This window comes from Cynocephalus volans, chromosome 15 (genome assembly GCF_027409185.1).
Source record: "Cynocephalus volans isolate mCynVol1 chromosome 15, mCynVol1.pri, whole genome shotgun sequence".
NCBI classification, from domain to species: Eukaryota; Metazoa; Chordata; class Mammalia; order Dermoptera; family Cynocephalidae; genus Cynocephalus; species Cynocephalus volans.
Window position 1 is genome coordinate 20,770,162 of NC_084474.1, and position 26,724 is coordinate 20,796,885.

Consider the following 26,724-nt stretch of genomic DNA (forward strand, 5'->3'; position numbering starts at 1 on the left):
CTCGCCCCGAGTGCGACGGAACCTGGCTCCCGAGGCCACCTCCGAGCGATACAGAAGGAACCCGCCGAAGGCACCCAGGAAGTTGGCACTAGCAGCCCCCAGCAGCCACCCCCAGCAGCGCATGCGCCCAAGCGCTGGCCGCGTGAGGCCGGTCTCCCGTGACGTGCGATGCGGAGGCGGAGCCAAGGTCGGCGGCGGGAGGGTGGGGTAGGCAGAGCGAGGTGAGCGCGGACGTCAGAGTGGAGAGCGGAAGGTCAGGGAGGCTCGGAGCGGAAGTGAGACCGGGGAGTCTGTCCGCCATTGTGGACCCGAGAAGCGGAGAACCTGAGGGGGAAGAGGAGCGTGCAAGCGGAAAAGACGGGCCCCTTCCGCCGACTCCTGAGCGCGAGGCCCTCTTTTTGGCTTTTCAGCGAGCGGCGGCAGCGGCGGCGGCTGCTGGAACAATCACTCGGCCGAGGGCGGCAGACAACTGCTGTGAGTGCACGGGGAGAGGCCCAGTCGGCGGCGGCGGCGGCGGCTCTCGGGTTGCGGTGAAGAATGTCAGCCACTAGCGTGGATCAGGTGAGGGAGCAGAGGCCTCAGGCTCGGCGAAGGCCCGAGCCGTGGAGCTCCACCCTCCCGTAGGGCTTCGGCTCCTCCCCGTCGCCGCCGCCGCCGGCCCCATAACGGTGCCCTGGGCGCATGTTGCTGCGGCCCTGCCGCCCGGGCTGGGGCGTGCGCCCTGGGCCGGAGCCTGCGGCCCAGGCGGGCGGGCGCGGTGCCGCGGTGCGTGGGGGCGAGGACCGCTTGTAGGGGCCTTAGGACACCTCCTGAGCGCGGCAGACGGGCTGAGACGCGCGAGCTGTGGGAGACGGATTGTGAGTGGCGGGTGGGAGGTTTAAAGGCCGGAGGTGGTTGGGAAACTGGTGGCTGTGGAGGATATGGTGGGTTTTACTCCTACGCGGATCGTTTAAAATAACTTGTCTTTGATAATGTCTTTGATTAACACACTTTCCCTCTCTTTGCTTTTTCTCTTCTTTATCACACCTTTCGTCTTGCTGCACAGAGACCTAAAGGGCAAGGAAACAAAGGTGAGTTTGGATTTTTTTTTTTTCTTCTCAATGTTGCCTTGATGTCACTTTTTCAACGGTGAAGGCTCTTTTCGTTTTTGTTCCATTTTTTTTTAAAATTTTTAATGTAGGATTAGAGAAACATTCCTTACGCCTAAGGCAGCCAAGTGCTATCCAAAACTTTTGTAGTTCCTTGCTTGGAATCCACTTTTCTAGAAACCAAAGGTAGTACAAGAAACAGCTTTCTTACTTGCATTTCAGTTAAGCAGATATTTTCGTGAATGTAGAGGTATTTCTTTAGTTTCGCAGTTTATCGGTGTTATATAACTTCTGCCACAAAAATTTCTACATATGTTCTCAAAGTGTGTTCTCCGAGTGGGCATTTTGTTTGACATGTCTGGATTATGTTGGAGCTTGCAACTCACATAGTGTTACATGTCACATTAATGAAAAATGTACTGTTATTCACCGATTCTGTTGAAGTCAGATGCAATGAGGCAACAAAACGAGAGACATTAAAACTGAACAGACATGTCATCTTGCTGTGTAGTCCTGATTGCAAGGTGTGACTCCACCTGGTATTTTATAAAGGTCTGGGAAGGAAATAATTTGTGAATTTTCTGCCAGGATTATATGATTTACTCTTTAAAAAGTACCATTGAAAGTAAAACATTTAAATAAGTGTATTTTGAATTTGTTAATATGGAACTGCAGTCAGCTGACTGAAACATGAAATTTATCATGTGACATTAAGTGTAGAACAATAACTGCTTTCTTGGGACAGTGCCAGTTACATAACATTACAGCGAATTATATATTTATAACATCTTGTAATAGGGCTTGAAATTACACTAAATAGAATTATGCTTCCTGTTTTTTTGTTTCAGTAACAAAGTGTTACTTAGTAAGATCTACAAGAGTACTTCAAAAAGTTAGTGGAAAGATTCCTATTATCTCTTAATTCTATTTTTCCACAGACTTTTTGAAGTATGCTCCTGTAATAATAGCCTCAGTTCAATGTCTTTGTTGGTTCTCTTTAAATTCTTCTAGCGTTTTTATTTGCTGTTGCAAATTTGGTTAATTTGAAAAGGAATAGGTTCTGTATATGTAGATGAGTTAATTTCCTTTGAGTTGTAGTACTCAATTTATATAAGAATTTGTACATACCAAATACATGGCACTGTATTAGGTAACAAATTTATTGCTTTGTTTTGATTAAAGAGGTGTTTTCTTGCAGTATATAAACATTTAAAATTTTGGAATTTCAGTTTTATTTTTATAATTATTTTATGTGTTGTAATCATAAACCTCAGAATTGGACATTTTGATTTATTTTAAATGAGTTTAGAAAGAATGATCCATTAATTTCTTTTTTTGCTAGTCTGCCCATTAGGAAGTATATAGACTTGGAGATATGTGAAATCTGTGGTCATTATTGCCTAGCATAAATTATTTTATCCTAGATCTGTGGGGAGGTGGCACTTTGCAAGGCTTTTTGAAATGCTAAGTGTTTTGTGTTACCTGCTTTAAGGTAAGTACACAAGTTCTATGAAGTTCTTTGATAAAACAAAATAGAGCATCTACAGTATTATAAGCCAGTACTGTGTTGTTATGTTTGTTTATGACATGATTATTTCACTTAGGTGTGACCTAGTGACATCTTTGATATTATAGGTATAAATTATCTATAAACTACAGTACGTATCCACTGTTTATAAATATTTTTTGGTTATCTAAAAATTTTTAATCCATTAGTATCACTTCTTTTAGGTGTATTTAGACACACACATGCACACACAAAAAGTGTTAATTTGGATACTTCTTTATTCCAAGAAATTTTACTTCTTTCTCCCTTAGTGTTCAGTTCAATAATAGTAATTTTATCGAAGGGTAGAATGATGGTCTGGGATTCCTAGTATTCCTGAGTTCTAGCACTTCCTGTGGCTACTGACTTGCCAAATGGTCTTGAACACATTACACCTTTTTGTCAGAATTTTCCCTCTATAAAATGAAAGTAATAACTTTAGCTATAAATCTTATCATATGTTATGAGGATTGTTGTAATTACAATAGTCCACTGCTCTAGTAGCCATTATATTTTCTGTATTTCTTTTCACCTTTCTCACTTCGTCTGTTTTTAAGGTACAGGAAGACTCCATTGCATGGAGTCTTGTCAGGAGGGAAAAAATGCTATTGGCCTAAGAGTATTGGAAATCATTTCATTGCTTTAAAATGGTAGATGCTACAAGTGCACAAATACACATACATTGCTTATATTTTTATACCTCTGCAGAGAGAATTACAGGGTGAAGGCAGCACCTCCAGTGAACTGATAGAGTGGCTATGTGTGTATTTGAGAAAAACAATTCTGCCTTAACTGACTTGGTTTTCAGGCTAGTAAAATTATTTTACAATTCTGTTTACTTTTATGCAGCAGAAAGCCAAGTTACATTTTTCAAACTACAACCTGAGTATTCTGAGAATATGAGTAGTAATCTTGAATTCAGAACTTAGCATGCTTACGAAAAATACATGTCCCTGAGAAGTTGGGGTTAGTTAAAATTTTGAAAGCATAGTTTTTTTCAGTTGACTTAATATCATTTCAGAGATGCTGTTTTCGTTTTCTGAATTACCTTCAGTTGACAGCATTAGCCTAACACCTGGCTTTACTGTCTTCAACTTTCCGCCAAGTGTTTTTCTGTAAGTCCTTAATGACTTAATGCACTAAATGAGCTAAAAGGAATTCTGTGTCAGTCTCTTTGTTAAGGCAAAAATGCTTTTGTAGTATAAATAATAATAGTAGGTTTACTTGTTTATAAATTTGACTTCTTTTTTAATTAATAGGTTGTCCCTATGTTAAATACCAGAATTTTTTATTGTCTTTGGCAAGGGTAATACCAAAGGATAGTAGAGATTTAAGGATAATTATTGACCCTTGGTCCTTAATGTAATACTGACTTTATGTTACTTTTACTTATTTTTTAACAAGCAGAACTTTTGCTTGTTGAAATAAAGATGTGCTGTGCCTTTACTTATGAGCACTACGGATGGAAGTGTCAGATGCCATACTTGTAGGCTTAGGCCTTGCTGCCACCTTTCTCCTGTTCCTCAGTTTATAAATAGGTAAATTCATGGAAAAGAATTTATCTTTTCCCTTCTCTCCTCTTCCTTCCCCTTCCAACAGAGGGACATGTGCATCGTATTTTACAACTGCAGTTGAAAATAATTAGGTTGAATTTCTCTAAGTTTTAATGTTTTAGAAAAGTAGTGGGAAATGCCTTGTATTTAGGCAATATTCTGTTGTATCCTTTCCCGGTCTTCCCCAGAAATGATTTCAAAGCACTTTATTGTCATTATTTTAGATTTCATTTTATTATTAATCCTCAGAACATTCCTATAAGGAGATAGAGGGTATATGGTATTGTCGCTGTTTTTGTAGGTGGGAAAACATGATGCACAGATCTGTTGACTTTCCTAACTTGATGTAGTCAGGACCAGAGCAAAGAATCACCTGGCTCCTAAGGCCCATGTTCTATCTTGATTTGACTCTGCTTCATAGAGCAGAGGAAACAGGCGAAGAATCATGTAAGTCATCTGTTCTTTTTTCCCCTGAAGAACTTTTACAGACTATGGAACTGGTTTGGATTTTATTACTATTTAATGGCTTTCAGTCTCCAAGACATTAGATTGTATTAAGTGGTATTCAAAAACTTAAATCTTTAAGACAGTTGAATTTTGTAAAGAAGGTATGCTTCTGAAACTCAAGGGCTAGTTATTGTCTTATTTGTAGTCTAATTTAATACAAATTGCTTGTCAGTATATGTGAAATACTTTTAATTAAACGTTTTTTCATTAGATTTGACTTACTGCTTGTAAGTCAATGACTTTTTAGACAATTATGTGTCATTTAAACATGTTTGTAGACTGTATTTACTTAGTGTATGAAAATATTGAGCTGTTCTTAGTGTTGCTTTCTTAGAATTAGGAGAGAACAGAAGAAATGAATTAAGAATAGTAGTATGATATATATTCAGATAAATTTGAAGTAAGCATTTTATTGACTATTAGTATGACTAGATTTCTCAGGATTGAATAGATGCAAGAGATAGATGGTTGTAATTTTGAAATGGTTAGCTGTTTCAAATATTGACTAATGTGTACCAGTGTAATAGTCTGATAGTGAAGAGTTATTTTTTCAAGAATAGACCATGCATAATCATCTTTGACAAAGGAGCTGTAAAGCCAGTGGTGAGGGAGAATAGGTATGTCAGAATCTCTTGACTTGAAATGATTAGCCCAGACTTATACTGGCACCAGAAGTAACCTGAGGAGTCCTGTTTATTTACTTTTCTAGTGGCTGTTACACATTTAAATTCTGGGGAGCGCATTTAGCATTTAACCCTAGCTCTGATGGCAGTCCTTATCAAATACAGTTAAAACTATATCAGTGGAACCAGGATCAAGTTGACCTTTGGGTGCTTTTGTGGCCTCTGAGGGGCAGTGCAATATCATAAGAGGTCTACTTTCGAGGCTTCACAGAGTAACATCGTATCTTTGAGTGATCACTGTTACTCATTGGATGGCAAAAGATTAAGGGATTTCACGTATCTTTGCTCCCAAGCCACTGTTAACTGAATATTACATTTCAGGTGGTCTAAACTTACGGGAAAAGTAGGGGTAATCAAAATGTTCTGGAGGAATATACAACTTAAACTCATCTCTTCCAACTTTAATTTATAATGTTGCAACACTATTTTTGAGCAGTAAATCTTCAAATATTGAGTTTTGTTTTCCTGAGACATTAATTGACATCCATCAGAAACTTTCAACTTTTTTTGTCTCCTGTGTTTCAGTAGTATATTTGCATAGTGCCACTACATCAAGTTTTGGCCTAGTGACACTTCTCCATTAATGTGGTTCTAAAGTCATTTTTAATCCTATTTGGATCTTGTAATATTTCATGTCATATCCTAGATTATTGAACACTGTCATTTAATTCTCAGATGAGATGAGGTAAGTACTATTAATAACCTTTTTGAATAGAGTAGTTCTCAAAGGGTTAGAGAGGTTAAGTCACTAAATGCAGATAACCCATCTCCTCAGTGGTGGACTTAGGATTCAAATACAGTACCTTCTTTCTTTTGGAGTCTTTGGTCAAAAGCATTCTGAGATAGCATCCAGAGAATAACAACTTTATAGAAAGTTTATTGAAATGACCTCTGAACAAATATGGCATTCTAAATTATTCTCTGACTCGTTTTCTCATATATTGCAAGAGTAATCATGGTTATCTTTGGTATCTTAATTTTATTTGTACTTTTATGTGAAAGTCCTCATATTTTTTGGGTTTAGAATTAAGGCCCTCTTTATTTAGATTTTTCATCATTGTAAATATTTATTGTGATATTATTTCAAGTGAATTTTAGCTACTTTCTTTAACTGGAGACAAATGGCATATATTATAACTTCAGATGAATTCTTTATTTACCTTTTAGCAGAATAAGTAATAGGTTTAATTAAAGGTGGAGAACATTCAGAAATCTCTGTATTGTCTACAATACTACATGACATAGTTATTTTAGATTCAAATATAGAATTAGAGAACCCTTTCCAACATTTTTGCATAACAGTTTACTCACTACATTTTTTTTTTTTTTTTTTTTTTTTTTGTCCTTTTTGTGAAGGGTAAGGGGATCGCAACCCTTGGCTTGGTGCCGTCCGCACCGCGCTCAGCCAGTGAGCGCACCGGCCATCCCTATATAGGATCCGAACCCGCGGCGGGAGCGCCACTGCGCTCCCAAGCTCTGCACTCTCCCAAGTGTGCCATGGGGCTGGCCCTTACTCACTACATTTTTGAAGTTGGGATATTTACTTTAAGTTTTTGGTAAGGAGAAGTGTATATATGGCTTGTGTTTATATAATCTTGGGCTTATACAAGAGTACTTAAAAAAGTTCATGGAAAAATAGAAGATAATATGAATCTTTCTATGACATTTTTGAAGTACACTTGCATATATCACAAGATTTCTAACTTTTTTGTGGCACAGAAATATTTTTATACAAAATAAAGTATATCTTTAAGAGCATTCTTAAATGCAAAGAACAAAGAACTCAGGATTACTTTTTCTGAGTTGGCTTGAAAAATATTAAAAACTTCAGGTTGTGCTATGAGTTTCGTAAAGATAATTACACCACTTCTAATACAAGCATGTTTTTTAGTTTCAGTACAAAACGGTTCGATTCATCAAAAAGATGCTGTAAATGATGATGATTTTGAGCCATACTTAAGTAGCCAGACAAATCAGGTAAGTCTTCTGACAGTTTCAGATTTTAGGAAATTAAACTTTTATTAGTGTTAATTGATTTTTCAAATAGACATTTTAATTGAATGAGACTAACCATAACATTAATGAATTCATTCGGTGTGCCTGAATGGTAGTGAATAGCAGTTGCAAGTTTATGGCACGGAGAGTTCTCTTTTAGAAATTATAGGTAGTTGAAACTAGATTATGAAATATAATAGATTTGAAGATGAACATTATTTGTATATTATGGTTTTTTTGGAATATTAAAAGAATTTAATTTTTTAATGTCACTGCCATACTTCATAGCTAAAGCAAGTTAGAAGGCTTAGCTAGAAATTTTTGTACTTGGGGGGGGGATTAGTGTGTGTGCAGCGAGGGGGATTAGTTGCTGCTTGAAAGTTTTGGTTAAATGTAGTATTTTTTACAAGGGATTCTAATTTGATTTCATTGATAATTATTGAAAGTTATAATTTGGTAATGCTAGGGAATAGAATTAAGGGTTTTATAAACACTTGCTTCTATATTGTGTGCATGGAGAATCTCATTGAATCAAGTAACTGGTTTTTGCGAATTTGTGTACAGGAGTAATTTAGATTTAAACATTGAAAAACAATAAAACAATGGTATATCGCATCTGTATACCATTTCTGCTTTCATTTTTCTGTCTTATTAAAAATATGTCTCTGTTAGAAACAAATTAAATTTTCAGAATTAACCAGTTTCTTTACAGAGAACATTCTGGAATAAAACTTCTTTTGTTGTTTTGCTTAGAAAGTGATATATGAAAAATATACTCCTAAATGTACTCTGAAATTGTAACATAGACTTGAAAAAACAAGGAACAAAGTGTTACTACAGAAGTTAACAGTAACAGTTACAGAGAAAATGTGAAAAAGGTAGTTCCCAATTTGTGGAATGTAGGATTATTTTATGACTTTGGAGAGTGGTGGTTGTGTTCAACCTGATCTAAGTCCTGGTCATTTCTCCTTAACCACTCCCTCCTTTTTGCGGAGCTACATTCCTAGCATACATTGGAGGGGGATAAATAAATGAGAATGAAAAACTGGTGACAGAATCTATGAAAGTTGGGCTACTTTTAAAGTAATTAAAAAGTTTATTTCATATTTATATAATCTAACTGTATAATGTCAATAACAAATTAACTTTTCTACCTAAATGTTGTGAGGAGGAGATGTTTTGTTAAGAAATATAGTGCAAGTTTTAAAAGAAATATACTTTTATTATATTCTAGTCCATACAGTAATCTCAGTTAACCTTTATGGTAGTGTTTCCCAACCTTTTCAATGAATTCTAATATGAGGTATAGTAAATGTTCCCCCAAAAGGTCTCCATGATCAGATGAGTTTGGGAAATTCATTGGTCTAAACAACCGTACTATTTTTTGCTACTTGATTTTATAGTTTATATATTATAACGTATAAATGAATTTTTTAAGATAAAGGTATAGTATGAAGGTTCTCTGACTTGTTCAAACTCTATTTTTAAGGAGTTTTAGTGGACTGTAAATGACAGTTTGGGAATTGCAACCTGAAAGAATCCTCTAACTTGTCTTACTTGGTAACAGAAACTTTACAGTTTTTATTATTTGTCACAAGGACTTAGAAGGGTTTTTTGTCACAAGAAAAGTTTTTGTCACAAGGGTTTTTGGCATTCCACAGAGGCACTCCAGGGGCTACTGAGGGGAGGCCAGGGGTGCGGGAATGGTGTGCCCTGGATCCCATCAGTGTGGCCAGAGCCATGCTCCGCTTTTTATCTGTTTTATATATTACAATTCTGCATGAGATTTCACTGTTAAAAAAGTTTTAAAAAGTGTTTGAAAACCTTTTTTTTTAAGGATATAAAGGCATATTTACCTTAGTGAACCCAAATGAATTTTTCAGTTGCACCATTGCACTTTAGGGCAAAAAATTTGTATTAAAAACAAAAAAGTTTTGTTTTAATGTTATATTCAAATGGAAAGATCTTACGTTTTTATATTAAATTATTTTAACTCATACTTTTTGAATCAACATATTCTTATCATAGTTGAAAACCCATTCAGTTTTCAAGTTTGATTCCAGTAAGGCCATATTACCTCTCCGTGCCAGTGTTCAGTAGGTTTTAAGCAGTCATCTTTCTGTGGTACTAAAAATAATGATCCCTAATGAGGCATGTATTTATGTTTTAAAAACCACTAACACTAGAATATTGGAAACTGGGTTTATTATAGAGAAAAATTGAAAATGATCTAAAATCTTAAAGCTTAGTTATTTAAGAATTAGTTACCATAATTACCTAGCTAAAATAAAAAATTTAAAAAAATTTGACTGTAGTAGTGGATTAGTGAAAACTGAATTTATTGATGAAATATCTCGAGTAATTATTGGCAGACTTAAAGTTGTGCAAGTATTTAATAAGTTCCTTGTACAGTGACCTAGCTGAAATAATTGTTTAATAAAAGAGATTTAAATGCCCATTGTTTGTAAAATTAAATTCCTTTATCTGATTTTAAGATTATAAATGAAAACGAATCTTTTGACTGGAAAGTGTTTAAATTTTTGGCTAATGATTTAAGTTGTATACTTAAATCTAATTCACTTCAAACCCAGGGATACTTTAAAACTAGTTGTTGGCCTTTCTACTTCTGTGGCAGCATATTTCTGCCATTTTATACTGTACAGTTTCTTTTCTTTTTTCAATTTTAATTTATCAAAATACAATGTAGTTGATTTGCATGTCCCTTTACCAATTCCTTTTCCCCTTTCCCTCTCTCCCCCTCATCAACATCATATCTGTTCATCTTAGTGTACAGTTTCTTAAGGAATAATTTTTATAGTAATTTTAAAAGTAAATCAGTTTTTCATGTCTTAAAATTAGTTTTCTGTAGTTCTTCAGAATAACTTGATGATTAAGTTTATTGGGAAATTCAGGTTTTAATTGGCAGTGTTAATGATGTCATGTATTTTGTGCATATAAATTTGAAGAGTGAATTGGAACGCTGAAGTTTAAGCTTCTCTGCTTGCATATAATGGGGAAATTAATTCCTTGGTATGTTTATCAGAGAAGTATGGAGAATTAGGAATATAAAGTAATATTTTCAATTTTGTTATATTTTGTCCCTGCCGTCACTGCCCTTAGTTAAGGTTTTCATTATCTGCTTGTTAGAATGATTTTCCTAACTGGTGGTTCTATACTGCCACTCAGTAGTCTTTTTATAATCCAAGTCTGTTTGTGTCAATGTCATGTTAAATAAAGAATTACCACAGTTTCACAGTAGCAGATGCATTTATCTCATGAATCCACTTAAAGTGGCTTCAGTTCCCTTTCTAATCCATCTTTTGTTAACTTTTTCTGTCTAACTTAGGGAAATAGGACTTACCACTATTTTCTGAAAATATAAATATTTCCTGAATATTTCTTTCAGAATCTGTCTTTGTATTTATATGTACATTTTATACACAAGCATAAGTATGTGTACACACACACACACACACTCTCTCTCTCTCTCTCTCTCTCTCTCTCCTATGTATCACTTTCTCCATGAAGTCTTCTCTGATTTCCCAGTTACTTGCTGTCACTTCTTTGTACTAAAGTGTTTTATTTTGCTTTCTTTGTACTTCAGTTACAGTACCTATCACATTGTATGGTAAATATGTCTTTCCCACTACCCCTGTGAAGTGCTCCAGGTTGGAGACCCATGTTTTTTATCTTTTTGTCTCCAGTGACTGGCATCAGTATCTAGCACATCCACAGAAGGCATTCATTAAGTTTTTATTAAATGAATGAATGGATTAAATTATTTGATAGAATTAGAGAATGGTTGATGAAATACTCAGATTGAACATTATGAATATCATATGACATTTTTGTAATTAGATATGCTTGAATTATACTTTTCAAAAGTATTAAAAGGATACTTTTGGTTAATTCTGAAGTCAGTTCACAGAACAAAACAGAAAAACAAAACAGAAGTCAGTTCAGGACTTTAAAGAACCTTACGTTCTAATGGAAAACCATTTTAATTTTTTTCTATGCATAAGTGCTGTGATTGGTCAGTAATGCCTTAACCATTTTTATTGAACCTTTAAGTCATGGTCCAGTTCTCTTTCTTGGAAGTTTGGATAGTTATGGAGTAAAAGTGGATATTAAGTTTTATAACTGAAAGATTGAGGTACAATATTAAAATGTCCTCAGGTCAAGACAGTAACAAAGAACTTTTTCTTATTATTCAAGTTTTCTTGAATTAATAGAAAAATGATTGACCTACATCACAAGGCTAAGGAATAATAGTTATGAATGACTTGGAAATACTAAGGAAGCACACGTTTAGTCTTTTTTTTTTTATTCTAGTGTTCAAATTGGGGGAAAAACATGGTAAAAGGTTTTCCTCATATACATTGATATAACACTTGGCAGTTAACAAAGTTATTTTAAAAAAATCTTCACAATTGAGTTAGTGGCAGGTTTTATCCCCATTTTATTAAAAACGAAAGGGGGTTAGAGAAATTAAATGATGTGATAAGATCATTGACTTAGAAAGTCGGAGAGTAAAGAATTGAGCATGTATTTTCGAGACTGCTATATCACACTGTGACTTGATACTCAAGTTTGGACTAAGTTTGAAATTATACCCTTTGTGGTGATTAATTTGCATATTAAAAAGGCAAGTAAAGTATTAATAAATATAATTATTGTTTGTTAAATGCTTAATGTGTTCTAGGCACTGTATATTTATTTCCCTTTAATAGATGGGAAAGCAATTTAGAGTGTAAGTAACTGGCATTTTTACATAGCTGATGAATACCCGGACTGGGATTAGAACCTATGTACCACATGGCTTCACTTTAACCTTACCTTAGCCTGTCCAGATTGTGTTTCTACATTTATGCTGTGGGTAAAGGGTCTGTGAATCTATTCTCACAGGTATGTTTAATTATATTCAGTGATTATTGTATCATTTTTATATTTACATATTACTGTTATTTTTCCCCTTCCAATTAGTTCTTTGAGTATGGGGAAAATATGAAACATTTCTCATTGCTGTGTTTAAAGAGTAGTATATCTTTAAAAAACATAGTAAAATTTACTATTACTGAAGAATTTCCAAATTATGAATAGACTAAAGAGATTGTTGGACATAAATTGTTAAGTTGACTACACATCTATCATTATAACCAGCTTTGAGGTAAAAGGGTAAGAAGTAAGTTTTGAAATATTATTTTCCATCATCAATGAGTAGAAATTTTATTCCTTTTCACTACCAAGGAGCATTCCTCTAATTGATATTCCACTTAGTTAGCAATTAAAAATTTATCTTACATTTAGTAAAACATACATTAATTTACAATTAATACAAAAATTACAGTTGAAACCTTACTGATTCAAAATTAGTTGATTATATCTTTATCAACTTTCTAGAATTTCTTACAGCTGTTCTTAACTAGAACCAGAACCAAAGCCTTGACTCTTGAAAGGAGATTGCTGAACTTTTATAGAGTTAAGAAAAAAAATCTTCCTTAGCCAAAACTACTAGAAGAATTGAGAAATAAATGGTTAGAAAGCAGACCATTTATACCTATATACTTGATGACTCTAGGTGGTAGTAAGGCTTTGAACATCTCTGTAATCACATAGGGATAGGAGTTGTATCTCTGTTAGCCAAAGCTGATAGACAGTTGTAGCTAATGAGTACTTTTTAAAGAAAGTTGAACTATTTAAACAAAATCACTAATTTAGGGCTGAAGTAGTGAAAATCATTACCCCTATACCCAAGAGGGTTTGGGCCTGTTCTAGCTTCCATGTGACAGAATTGACAAAAATTTGTTCCCCATTAATTTAATAGTATGGGTTTGGGGTTTTTCTTTTTTAGGAATTGGTCCAGATTAGGTCATCAGTTAAACCTGGATTGGTAAACTGTGACCCAGAGGCAATAGCCTGTCTTCTTTGAGAAAACCTTTGAACTGACAGCTTTTTAAAGGGTTGTGGAAAAACAACAAAAACAACAGAAAATAATATGTGATAAAGACCAGCCATTGGACATGGCTTGCAATGCCTAAAATATTTACTCTTTCTCTTTTTAGTTTGCTAACTTCTGAATTACACTATGGGAACTTAGTGTAAACAACTAATTTATTATTTTTTATTATTTATATTATATAGCTTATATAATTATATGTATTTATTATATAATTGTTATATAATTTATTTTTTATTAATTACTATAATGTGTAAACTAATTTATTAGGAACTTAATATGTAGCTGTTGTGTTTCAGCATTTGTCATGGTGAAATAAGAATATTCAGTATAAATTACTAGTATAATTTTGTGGATGCTTTATTATAAAGAATGACTTAAAAACTTTCTGTTTGGTTTGTTTTTTCACTTCCCCATCCCGATAAAGACTTACTGAGTCCAGATTTTAGTGCCAGCATTCAAAATTAAAACTTTGAAACAGATTACTTCTGTCTTTAGCCCAGCTCTCCTCCTCTTCCCCCTGTGGAAATTATTCACTCTCCTGTGTTATTTGTCTTCTTTTCCACTGAACTGTAAGTTTTCTTTCAGAATGAGTATCTCATATCAGTGTTTTTCACAATGTAGACATTCAGTAAGTGGTTGAAATAAATAGTAGGATTATAAATAAAAGGATATATTTAAGTAACTGTTTAAAAAAGGATGAAGGCAGTTTTTTATTTTTCAATCAATTGTATACGTTCATTTATATTGGCTGAACTTCTGTTCATTTTTATTAAACTTTTAAAAGTTTTATATCTAGTGACTTTCTTGACAGTATGAAGCACCACGAGTACTTTTATTTTTAGCAGATACTTCAGTGATCGAATTACGTGTATGAGTGTGTGTGTGTGTGTGTGTGTGTGTGTGTATTTATGGCTTCTCAAGTTTACTCATTAATTTCAAGATTTTTTTTCTTTAAGAAGCATTGTTGGTGTATTTGAGCTTCCCTTGGGCTTCTTTATGTAGGTATATTTAAATATACCAGTCAGTATTTCTAATGTTGCTCTTTGCAATGATGCTACTATTGTGGTGCTTCCAAAAATGCTCTTACTTCCCTTCATGATAATATTGAGAGCAGTCTTTGAATATATTTTCATAAATTATTGAGTATTGTTAAAGAACGTTCAATTAAATAGTAACACATGAGTTTCCAGTTTTGAATACAGTTAAATACACTTAATATCAAGTATATTTGAAAAATCATTTTGTGGGTTTTTTTTTTTTTTTCCTTTAAACAGAAATAAGTGACAGAATTGGGTTTTTTTGTTGTTGTTTTTAAGTCTAGGCTTTACCGGCAGTACTAGTAAACTTTGTCAGAATTTGAATGCAGCCTCTATTTGGTTTTTAAGTTATGTTTGTTTTAGTTATATCAGAGAGTCATTTCAAAAGATAATATGTTAAATTAATATTAAATTTCTTATAAACAGTGGACACTTGCAAGGTGCATCACAAGTTACTTAATAATAATGACATCTCAGTTTTCAATGATAACCTTTAAAAAAAGTAATTTAAATGAGTTCTAGGTAGTATTTGTGATGTTATTGTCACACATTTACATTGGTACACTTTCTTGGGTGGAAAAACAGCCACAGAATAGTCCTAAGAGTGTAATAGCGGAAAAAAATGTGTTAGGAACTTTACTTCAGGGAACTAGAATGTTTATGTAAATTAAGTGAATAATTGGTCTTCAAAATGGTATTGACCCTTGCAAGTGAATACCAGTTGCCCTGATCAGGTATTAGCTAATATTTTTCGTCTTGCTTAATTCTACAGATACTAAAGCTGTGGTCGAAGATTTAAAATTATACCCAAATCAAAGATTGAAAATCTATTGTCAGACTTTTTTTGGCATCAGAAACCCATTTTCAAAGAAAATCCTTAAAATATTTTTTACATTGGCTACTAACTAATCTGAAGTTTTCTTTTTCTTTGATAAAATTTGGTGACTTGATTTTTGGCAAATCAGTAAATGAGTGATTACTTAATGTTATTCAAAATGAAGGTTGATGTAATTGCATTAATTCTGGAAAAAATTTACAAGAACTCACTATTTCTAAATTCAGAAAAAAATTCTGATAAAAAAGTGAGAAGTTTTTTGTGTAAAATTAAAAAAATAGTATAAAGAAAAAAGGTATTTGTTATCCAACCATTAAGAAACCATGATAAGTATGTTTTTTTTTTAAATTTCTTTTTTGAAATGAAAAAGGCAAAGCAGAAAAAAATTAGGATTGTGCTGTAGGCATAATCTTCAGTCTTTTTTTCTTCTCAGGATGTGAGCATTCCTCCATTTACATTTTTCTGAATGAAAACACAAAATTGAATGACCTGGATTTCATTATATAAACTGTAATTTAATTTCTCTATTATTTGAAATTGTTTCTAGGTATAATCTTTGTATGTAAATTGTTGAATATACATCAATTGCTTGAAAAACGGTTGTCTGTAAATGGTAATTTTGCATCTGCAAAATTTATAAATCAGCTTTTTGTAGAAATTAGGGCCTGACTCTGTAATCCCCATGCCACCCCGACATAGCCTTTCTTCTAAAAGCCTTGTAACAAATATATGTACACACACACATAATATATATATATAATATATATATATAATATAATATATATAATATATATATAATATAATATATATATATATTATATTATATATATATATTTCTTTTTGTTGGCCAGGACAAGGATCAAACCCTGGACCTTGGTGTTATTAGCACCATATTCTAACCAACTGAGCTAATTGGCCAGCCCTTATAATAAATATTTTAAAATATGAATACTCAACAGCTGATTTTTTTGTTTGTAAGAATGGATTTGAAATTTTAATCTTGTTGATCTAGAACAGATGCATTTTTTTTCATTTACTTAAAACTACTTTGTTTTAATCTTTTGGTTGTCTTCTTTTCCCCTCTTGTTAAGAGGGCATTTCGCTACTGATTGCAATCTTTTGTTTTGCAGAGTAACAGCTATCCACCAATGTCAGATCCATACATGCCTAGTTACTATGCTCCATCCATTGGATTTCCGTATTCTCTTGGGGAAGCAGCATGGTCCACGGCTGGAGACCAGCCTATGCCATATCTGACAACCTATGGACAAATGAGTAATGGAGAACATCATTATATACCAGATGGTGTGTTTAGTCAACCTGGGGCATTAGGAAATACCCCTCCATTTCTTGGTCAACATGGATTTAACTTTTTTCCTGGTAATGCTGATTTCTCTACATGGGGGACAAGTGGATCTCAGGGACAATCAACACAAAGTTCTGCTTATAGTAGCAGTTATGGCTATCCACCTAGTTCTCTTGGGAGAGCTATTACTGATGGACAGGCTGGATTTGGCAATGATACCTTGAGTAAGGTGCCTGGCATTAGCAGTATTGAGCAAGGTATGACTGGACTGAAAATTGGTGGTGACCTGACAGCTGCAGTGACGAAAACAGTAGGTACAGCCTTGAGCAGCAGTGGTATGACTAGCATTGCAACCAATAGCGTGCCCCCAGTTAGCAGCGCAGCACCTAAACCAACCTCCTGGGCTGCTATTGCCAGAAAGCCTGCTAAACCTCAACCGAAACTTAAACCCAAGGGCAATGTGGGAATTGGGGGTTCTGCTGTGCCACCACCTCCTATAAAACACAACATGAATATTGGAACTTGGGATGATAAGGGGTCAGTGGTAAAGGCTCCACCAACCCAACCAGTTCTGCCTCCTCAAACTATAATCCAGCAGCCTCAGCCATTAATTCAACCACCACCATTGGTGCAAAGCCAACTGCCTCAACAGCAGCCTCAGCCACCACAACCACAGCAGCAACAAGGACCTCAGCCGCAGGCCCAGCCTCACCAAGTACAGCCTCAACAGCAACAGCTGCAAAATCGCTGGGTGGCTCCTCGGAACAGGGGAGCTGGCTTCAACCAGAGCAATGGAGCAGGTGGTGAAAACTTCGGTTTAGGTGTTATACCTGTCAGCGCTTCACCTTCTAGTGTAGAAGTGCATCCAGTGCTGGAAAAGCTAAAGGCCATAAACAACTATAATCCCAAAGACTTTGATTGGAATCTGAAGAATGGACGTGTGTTTATAATTAAAAGCTACTCTGAGGATGACATACATCGTTCCATTAAGTACTCTATCTGGTGTAGTACTGAGCATGGTAATAAGCGTTTGGATGCAGCTTACCGTTCCTTGAATGGGAAAGGCCCACTCTATTTACTCTTCAGTGTGAATGGCAGTGGACATTTTTGTGGAGTGGCTGAAATGAAGTCTGTTGTGGACTACAATGCATATGCTGGTGTCTGGTCTCAGGATAAGTGGAAGGGCAAATTTGAAGTTAAGTGGATCTTTGTCAAAGATGTTCCCAATAACCAGTTACGGCATATTCGCTTAGAAAATAATGACAACAAACCAGTTACCAATTCAAGGGACACTCAAGAGGTACCCCTAGAAAAAGCTAAGCAAGTGCTTAAAATAATTGCTACTTTCAAGCATACCACCTCAATCTTTGATGACTTTGCACATTATGAAAAGCGTCAAGAAGAGGAGGAAGCCATGCGTAGGGTAAGAATATAGTAATTTTTGTGTGTGTGTGTGTGGGGTCTTTCTATTGGGGATGGGGTGCCAGCTGGGTATTCTTCAGTGCCTCTTAATATTACAGTCTGAGTTTAAGAACTTTATTCTAAAGGAAATCAACCACTTAGCTTAAGAAACATAGCTCTGCAAACACCCTTGAAGGGTTCTGTATTTGCCCCATATCTATCATTTCCTCTTTCCTTCCCAAGGGTATCTAACCTTCACACTGAATTTGTTTCTCACGTGTTATACTCCTCAGATAATAAAGGTCATTGAGTGTTCATGAAAGCTGAATGAATTCGGTATTTATAGTTAAACAGACTTTTATGGACTGGCCATGAGCTCTAATTACTAATCTTAAACATTAATTTTATGAGAAAATGTGTTTGGACTTTGAAAAAAACAGCTTTTAAATAAATGTTTGGCTATTATTCATTTTATATTTATGAGAAATAAAACATTTTTTTGCAGTAAAACTCCTGAAGTATTTTTATAATTTGCACACTTAAAGCAGTTTTTCAAAATACAGTGAGGATTTGACTTTAGGAAGGCAGCGTAGGGTTGGGAAGACATGGGCTATAGAATTAGACTGCAGAATTTAATTTCTAATTCTTTTATTTACTCTCTGTGAGACTCAGGGAGACTTCCTGAAATTAACACACCCTGTTTATGCTTGCATCATATTGGCCAGAATTTGTTTTCTGTTCCTTACTGTAACATAAAATTGGGGTCCTATTTTTAGGTAGAAAGAGAATGGGTAGAGTACGCGACTAGCAGATTTTTCCACAGACAATACATTTTTTATTTTGAAAATAAATGGGTAAATTTAGAAGCTTCTCTAGTAAATAATTTGTTACTATGGAAAGTTCCTGTGTAGAAATTAACATAAAGCAGGAACTGTTTCTGTGTGTGAACTTAAATATCTTGTGGCTTCTTGGTTGTGTGCAGCAGAGGAAACCACTTCAACTAACATTTCTCAGTGGAGAGTGATGTTGAAATAATGAACCTAGAGCAGTAGTTTCTAAACCTTAGGGAATATATAGTCATGTGTCACTTGAGAAATGTGTCATTAGGTGATGTCTTCATTATGAGAGTATCATAGAGTTTACTTACACAAACCTGGATGGTATAGCCTACTATACTCCTAGGCTACAAAGCTGTATAGCATGTTACAGTACTTAATACTGTAGGCATGTGTAACATATTGTGTATCTAAACATATCTCAGCATAGAAAAGGTACAGTAAAAATGTGATATAACAGATAAAAAATGGTACACCTGTATAGGGCACTTACCATGAATGCAGCTTTGCAGGAGTGGAAGTTGCTCTGGATAAGTCAGTGAGTGAGTGGTGAGTAAATGTGAAGGACTAGAACATTGCTGTACACTACTGTAGATTTTATAAACACTGTACACTTAGGCTGCGCTAAATTTATAAAAAAAAATAGTATTGTGCTATGACGTTACGATAGCTACGACATTACTAGGTGATAAGAATTTTTCAGCTTCGTTATCTTATGGATGACTGTTGTATATGTGATCCATTATTAACTGAAACATCATTATAGGGCTCATGACTGTAAATATCATTTGGGGTGTTTCTTGAAAATGGGGATTCTTGAGACCACTCCCTGATGTATTTGATAAGGGACCTGGTAGTGTACATTTTTTTTTTTTTTTTTTCGTGACCGGCGCTCAGCCAGGGAGTGCACCGGTCATTCCTATATAGGATCCGAACCCGCGGCGGGAGCGTCGCCGCGCTGCTAGCGCAGCACGCTACCGAGTGCGCCACGGGCTCAGCCCGAGTGTACATTTTTAATAACACTTCGGGTGATTCCTGTGCTAGTGATAACTGCGCTGAATTGTTGGAAACTTTGCTTTGGAGTATACTAATGACTAATTAAGGCTCTGCTGAGTCTTTTAAATGGATTGCTGAATATAATTGAATTTTCTCCCAGTTAAAAGTGAAGTGAGGGGAAAAATGGAAGGATCAAAAGTTGATAATGAGTTTTTGAGCTTAGCAGTTGAATAAATGGTCATATTGTAACTGGTATTACAAATAGTGGATTAGGAGATATGATTTGGAGTATGAAAGGTGGAATGCAGATAAAGATTTTGTTTTGGTATGTGCTGATTTTAAGATACCTTTGAGAAATATAGGCAGTGAAATTTCTTTGACTAGGCAGTTAGAGAGATAGGGGAGTCACAGATTTTGGGGCTTTTTGTTCTTAAACAGTTGATTCTGTGGAAGTGGAATGAGGTTACCCAGAAGAAAAGATGCATGACAAGGATGTTTTTTATCAACTTTTCTTTCTCCCACTACTGAGACAGTCACCCGTGTATGTCTTTTCACTTCTGAAAATTTAGTCCTAGTTTTGTTATTTTTAATATTTTAATGTTATATTGTCTAATATTTTATGATAGTTATATATTGTAGTCATATTATGAGATATTGTAACCATATATACAACAGTGATTAAAACTTTAATTTTATATTTATATAGTTTCATTGTTTACTGCCAGTCTTTTTATAATGTCTAACTTGCTTTTGACATCTTTATTTTGAATCTTATTTTATTATTATTTTTAGGAAGAGTAATTTATTAATATGTCTTTAAGACCTTCCAGATCCAAAAAAAGTCTTTCCTTGGCCATCATAAGCAAACAACAGTTTAGTTGGGTATAGCATTCTCAGGTCGCAGTCTTTTAACTCAAAGTACTGTAGGTTTTGCTTTATAGTTTAATGAATTTATATTACAGAGAAGTCTGAGGGCAACTTATATTTTTTGTGTTTATAAATGGCTGTTTCTGTGTGCATAAAAGGTTTTCCTTTATTCTTGCAATATGAACATATATGTGGAATGTGTATATAATGTATGTCTCTTATTTTCTTTAATCCTTTGTCTACAGGTTAAGATTTTATTTTTGTTTTTTCTTTTCTAGTAATGTCAATATGTTGAAATTGAGTGCTATTGTTTCTTATCTTTATTATTTTTTCATTATTTGGAGAATTTGAATTTCCATGTCCATTAATTTTCCATGTCCATTTGATTTCCTTTGTGTGATTCTTTGATTTGTGAGGTTGTGCATTCTTCAGTGACAGTATTTTGATTGTGCACATTATCACATCCAATTCCCCTTTACTTCTGTTGATTGTTATCTTACCTGTATCCCTTGATCATCTTGATTTTATTGAGCATAAAGATGACTATGTTTAAAGCTTACTTCTGCTTCCTGTAATTATCATTTTTAGAAACTTTTATATCGTTTTTCATTTATATTTTTAAAAATTTATGTATATTAAAATTGTAAATTCCCTTGACCTGCCCCTTTGTAGTCAAGCTCTCCTTCTACCCCTAATTCCTGCCAACCACTGATCTGTTTTCTGTCCCTGTAAGGCATTTTCCATAGTGGCCCATCAATGGAATTATACAGTGTATAATCTTTTAAGACTGGCTTGCTACACGCAGCATACTATCTTTGTAATTCATCTACTGTTGTGTATATCAATTCTGTATTCCTTTTTATTACTAGGTAGTGTTCCATTGTATGGATGTACCATATTGTGTTTATCCAATTCATCCTTTGAAGGATATTTGGGATGTTTCCTCTTTTGGGGAAATGTAAATAAAGCTCCTATCAGTATTTGGGTACATATCTTTAAAGAAATTTTTTAAAAAATCATACACTAAAATCCACTTTTTTTGAGGTACGTTGTATAGCTCATGTAGATTTTATGTAACCACTATTTCAGTTAGGGTACAGAAGAGTTCCATCATCCCCTAAAACCTCCTTGTACTATCATTTTGTATTTACATCTTTCCTTCATGCCTAACCCCTGGCAGCCACTGATCTGGACTTACAGTTTTGCTGGTATCCTTTTTTGTGGAGGAAAAAAGTGCCTCAAGACTCTTTTGGGGCTTTTTGTTTCCTGTTTAGTCATTGAACCAGCGAGAGGATCATCAGGGTCAGTATTTACCTCAAAATAGGTAGGTTTTGTCTTTTGTTTAATTCTTGGTGCTAGTTACATATACTTTCCCCATTGCAAATGTGGAAATGGGAGAGTCATGTAAGTTAACTACCTGCTAATTGATTTCATCAGCTTCTGGATAGTTAAGAGGTAAAGCCAGTACAATGGGTACTGCTAGGTATTTGACTTTTTCTTGAGTTTGAAATCACTATATCAGGAACCAGTTTTCCTTGTTTATTAACTGGTTAGCATATGGAGTACCATGTGTCTTTCCTCAGTTTTCTTCCTGGTTCCCTTAGCTCTTATCCAGGCAGAATTTGTGGATTTTCTCTTTGATACACTTGTGCTTGTACTTGGGCTTTCCAGCATAACTGCTGTCAACTGCTCTTGTCATCTGAGTGATGAAGGATGTGTTCCCAGTCTATTCTAGGTCCTTCCTGGCTTCATCAAAAGGACAATTTAATGGTGTTTTGCTACAATTTCCTTTACTTCTTATGCCTGTATTTTTAAAGTAAAATCCGTTGTAAGTTATTATTATTGTTTTCTTATAATATGACCTCATCTGTTTTGTATTTAGCTGAAGTTTCTCAAAGCTTCTGGTACGTGGAGGTCACATTTTCCCAGCTGTATATCTTAACCCAGCTACAAACAGCACTGATTATAACAGAAAAGATTGATAAGTTTAACTAGATTAAAATCTGTTCATCAAAAGATGCTTTAAAGAAAGTTTTAAAGACATGCTTTTGAAAAGACAAGAAGAAATTTGAACATAGCTAATTAAAAGGTTAGTATCGGGAATATACAAAGAACTCCTGTCAACCAATTTAAGAAAAGATAACCCAATAGAACAATAGGCAAAAGATATGGATAGGCATTTAATGAGAGCAGAAACACATATGACTAATAAGTATATAAAGTGATATTTAGCCTTATTAAAAATTAAGAAATGTAACTACATGAGAAGATATATTCATTCATTTGGCAAAATTAAGAAGTTTGACATTATCAGGTATTGTATTGGTTTTAGATGAACAAGACCTCTTACACATTTGCAGATGGGAGTATAAATTGATACAGCCACTTTGGGAAGCAGTTTTGCATTTTCTAATAAAGTTTTACATTCACATACCATGTGATTCAAGGCCAAATACCTGGGAAATATGTATAAGAATTTCATTAGGAGCACAATCAATCACAGCAAAAAACTGGGAAGAATCCAAATGTCCATCAAGTAGGAAATGGCCAGACACATTGGTGCTTCTGACATAGTAGAATGATTCAACTGTAGCTACATGCAATGGTATGGGTGAGTCTTTTTTTTTTTCTTCTTTTTTATTTGGAAATGATTTTAAATTCCTTTGGGAGAATAAGATTTATATGTGGAACACTCTTACCTAGATTAACCTGTATTAACATTCTTCCCCATTTGCTTTATGTTTTTTTTTTTTTGAACTCCTTGATAAGTTCCATATGTCAGTGCTCTTTCCCCCCAAAACTAGTGTATATTTCATAAGAATAATGATATTCTCTTATATAACCACAATATTCTGCCAGTTGATCCAGAGTCTTTTATTTCTTTTTTCTTTCCTTTAGTAAAATATCCAGTCTAGGATCAGGTTAAATAGAAGTGAAAACAACTTTGAATAGTAAGAATGAGTTTAGAAGGCTTGTACTAACCTGCTTTCAAATCTTTGCCTTCCCTAAGTTTAGGAGAATTTTTTCCTGTGCTTTTAGAGAAGTTTCATAGTTCTAAATTTTACATGTGGGTTTGTGATTATTGTAGCTTTCTTCATTTCTTTTCATGTTTTTCTTTTAAATTTTTGAGCCTGTTTATTATAGTAGACAAGAACTTCAAAAAACTAATTCCATCTCTCTTTATTGCTGGATCTTTCTTATTGACTGCACCCCCCCCCCCCCCCCCCCGATTATTTTGGCAATGGGAATTCCTCAGCTTCCCAGCCAACAAGATTCCTCCTGTGGAGGAGCCAACCTGACATATCCTGTTTGTTTATATAAAACTTAGAATATCAGGCCCTCTATTAGAGTGAGGTGTATTGTTGAAACTTCAAACCGCAGGAGGAATTCATGCATTAGTATTTGTGTAGTTAGTATTTGTGTAGTTCTTCATGCTTGGGTTTGAAAACATAATTTTGATATATTTGAGTAAAATCAAGCTTGATGAAAAATCAAAGAAGACAAACCCATTAAAAGAAATAGATGATTCAGGGAGCAGAAGATAATTTAAAATATCAAATGAAATTGTAATTTGTGCTGTTCAGAAAGATTCCTTATGTAAAAAGAACAGAAAATCAGAAAGTATTCTTGGAAATTAGAAACATGGATGTCAAAATAAAAAATCCATGAGCAGGCAGATTAATAAAATGCTTATGTTTTCGATCCAGTTGATGATCTGGAATTTCAAATCAAAGAAAGTTTCCAAATGTAGAGCAATAGAGATGAAAATAAAAAAAGGGGAAAGATGTGATGGTGAAAAGAGAGGTTGTTTATTATCTCTATAAAGGAGTGTTACAAAGAGTGCAGAAAAAAATTGAAGGTAAGAATAATTAAAAATTTCCAGTGCTAAAAACATGTTCTCAGATGAAATGGCCTCACCAAGTGACCAATAGGATAGTTTAAAAGCTTCCTGAGCAAAGGACAAATTACATACAAAGGAAAGAGAATCAGACTGTCATCAGAATTCTCTCCTTTACAACCCTGGATACTCAAATGTAAAATCTTATTTCATGGTGGAGGGGAGTGGGACACAGAACCTCACCTGTAAAGAGGAGTGCTAAATTGTATCAGTGAAGTGGGGTGGGAGATGGGAGGAAAAATAAAGTTCAGGCTTATAAGAACTTAGCCACATATTCTTCATGAAAAAGTTACATGAAGAAGTATTTCAGCAGAATGAAAAAGGAATTCAAGAAAGATAATACCTGGTAGGACCTGGTTATACTAAAACAAATATCTCAACAGAAACTCTATATGCAAAGTCAGACAGGTCTTCATTGTTTATAGACTAACTCAAGACTTTTGGCATCTCACCCTCTCTACTAATTGGCAGTGTGGTCCTTGGAAGTCTGACAAATGAAATGGGTCCTTGGTTGGGAATCACTGATGGTGGGGTGGTGAAGGAAGCTAGAAATAAAAAAAAATCCAAAAACTTCTAGATAATCTTTGTTTACATTGGAACAAAGATTTCTATTGAAGCAGGACTTGCTTTGCTCTCTGTGGATTCTCTAGCACTCTCTAGCACCTAGAAAAATGCCTGTCACATAGTAGGTTCTAAGTAGACATTTTTTTTTAATGAGTAAATGCTTTGAAAAATCTCTTTCCTTTTGCAAAGTTTGAATGTCGTTGAATTTTTCCTTCTTCATTTGTCTAATCACTGTACTATTTATTTGGTCATTCAAGTTATATAATAAATGCTTCCTATTGTTTTTTCATTTGTAGAAATGGACAATAGAATATAAAAGATTTCCTAGTTAGAACAGAATATTATAAGATGAAGTGGGAAGGAAAGATTTGAAGAAGGGTAAAGAAATGAACTTATTTTCTCATCTCTCTGAAAGTAACAGATAATTATTTGTTTAAAGAAAATATGGAGTAGTGCCTTGAGCATATTAAAGTGGTAAGCACAGCCACTAGAACTAGAAATAGTGTGACTTCTAGTACAGGAAGAAGAAAAGAAAGGTATATAGTACATTTAATGTGACAAATTACTCATCATATGCAATGGGAATTGATAGTGCCTGAATTGATAAAGAAATTTTTGTATTAGTATGCTCTTTGGTTTATTGGCAGCTCATCAGAGGAACTTAAAATAGAAAAGGTAAGAGGAAGATAAGAGATATTTACTAATTACCTTAACTTGACTTCAGAGGAAATTATTTGTATGTATTATTTCTATGGTAAAGCTAGTTTAATTGGAAAATGAAAGAAAGCAAAGAATTAATGAGGTTCTGAGTATTTTTGTCTAGTATAAATTCAAGTAATCTTCATGGCAGTAGAATCTACTATTGACTATTTAGGTAATTCTTTTTTCCAAAATTTCCATTATACTGAATGTTAGTCATTTAGATCCTACTATATCCTTTCATTCTTGTAAATCCTTATTGATCAGGAAATGTAAATAGCTCTTTCAGTTCCACATAGGAATAACTTGTTCTCAATTACCTATAACTTCAAGATGACCAAAACATGGCATTTACCTATTCCAGAAAAAGATTGAGCTCTCTGCAGCTTATGCAGAAATAAGCAAGGCATAATTATGATAAAACCCCTATTAAATAGTTTTAATTTTTAGAGTCTTCTATGTATGTTACTCATGTATGCTATTATTATATCTTTAGTATTTCCAAAGACTAAATTTTAGGGCCCAATAAAATTTTTTTTTTCATGTTTGGAATAACTTTGATTCTGAGCCGATGTTAGATCTGTCTCAAAGTACTCAAGGTGGTGTTAATTTAAAATACATTATTTCAATAGTAAGTATACCTGTGACAACATAAGTAAGCATTTCCCTTGCCGTTCTATACTTATTTTTAATAATGTGGGTTGAAGATTATTTGATTACCTTTTGGTAAGCTTTTCTGTGGTTGTAGTTCTCTGTGGCTTAGTTGACTGATTAACAGAAACATTCAGTACATAAAGTCTACTTTTCCTTTGATCACTGTAAAATTTGAAGAATATTTCTTTGGAAAATAGTTTTGGGCTCAGGATTTAACATATGTGATCCAAGAAACTTTATATTACATGTTCAAGTAAATTTCTCTGGCAAACTTTGTGCTATTTTAAATAGTCAAGATGA

At 34.4% G+C, this 26,724-nt stretch overlaps 1 protein-coding gene across 2 annotated transcripts in view; it reads left to right on the forward strand.

The window, feature by feature from the left end:
- Positions 1-227: 227 nt before the first annotated feature.
- The window catches only part of YTHDF3 (YTH N6-methyladenosine RNA binding protein F3), a 41,695-nt gene continuing 15,198 nt past the window's right edge, over positions 228-26,724 (forward strand). Inside the window, exons 1-5 of one of the 2 annotated variants that reach the window (XM_063079675.1) lie at positions 228-561; positions 1,046-1,070; positions 4,489-4,634; positions 7,269-7,354; positions 16,334-17,932. In XM_063079675.1, coding sequence (XP_062935745.1) covers positions 4,577-4,634; positions 7,269-7,354; positions 16,334-17,932 — 1,743 coding nt within the window. In that variant the 5' untranslated portion in view covers positions 228-561; positions 1,046-1,070; positions 4,489-4,576. The remainder of the gene's footprint in view (positions 562-1,045; positions 1,071-4,488; positions 4,635-7,268; positions 7,355-16,333; positions 17,933-26,724) is intronic. The other variant, XM_063079676.1, reaches the window with a different exon arrangement.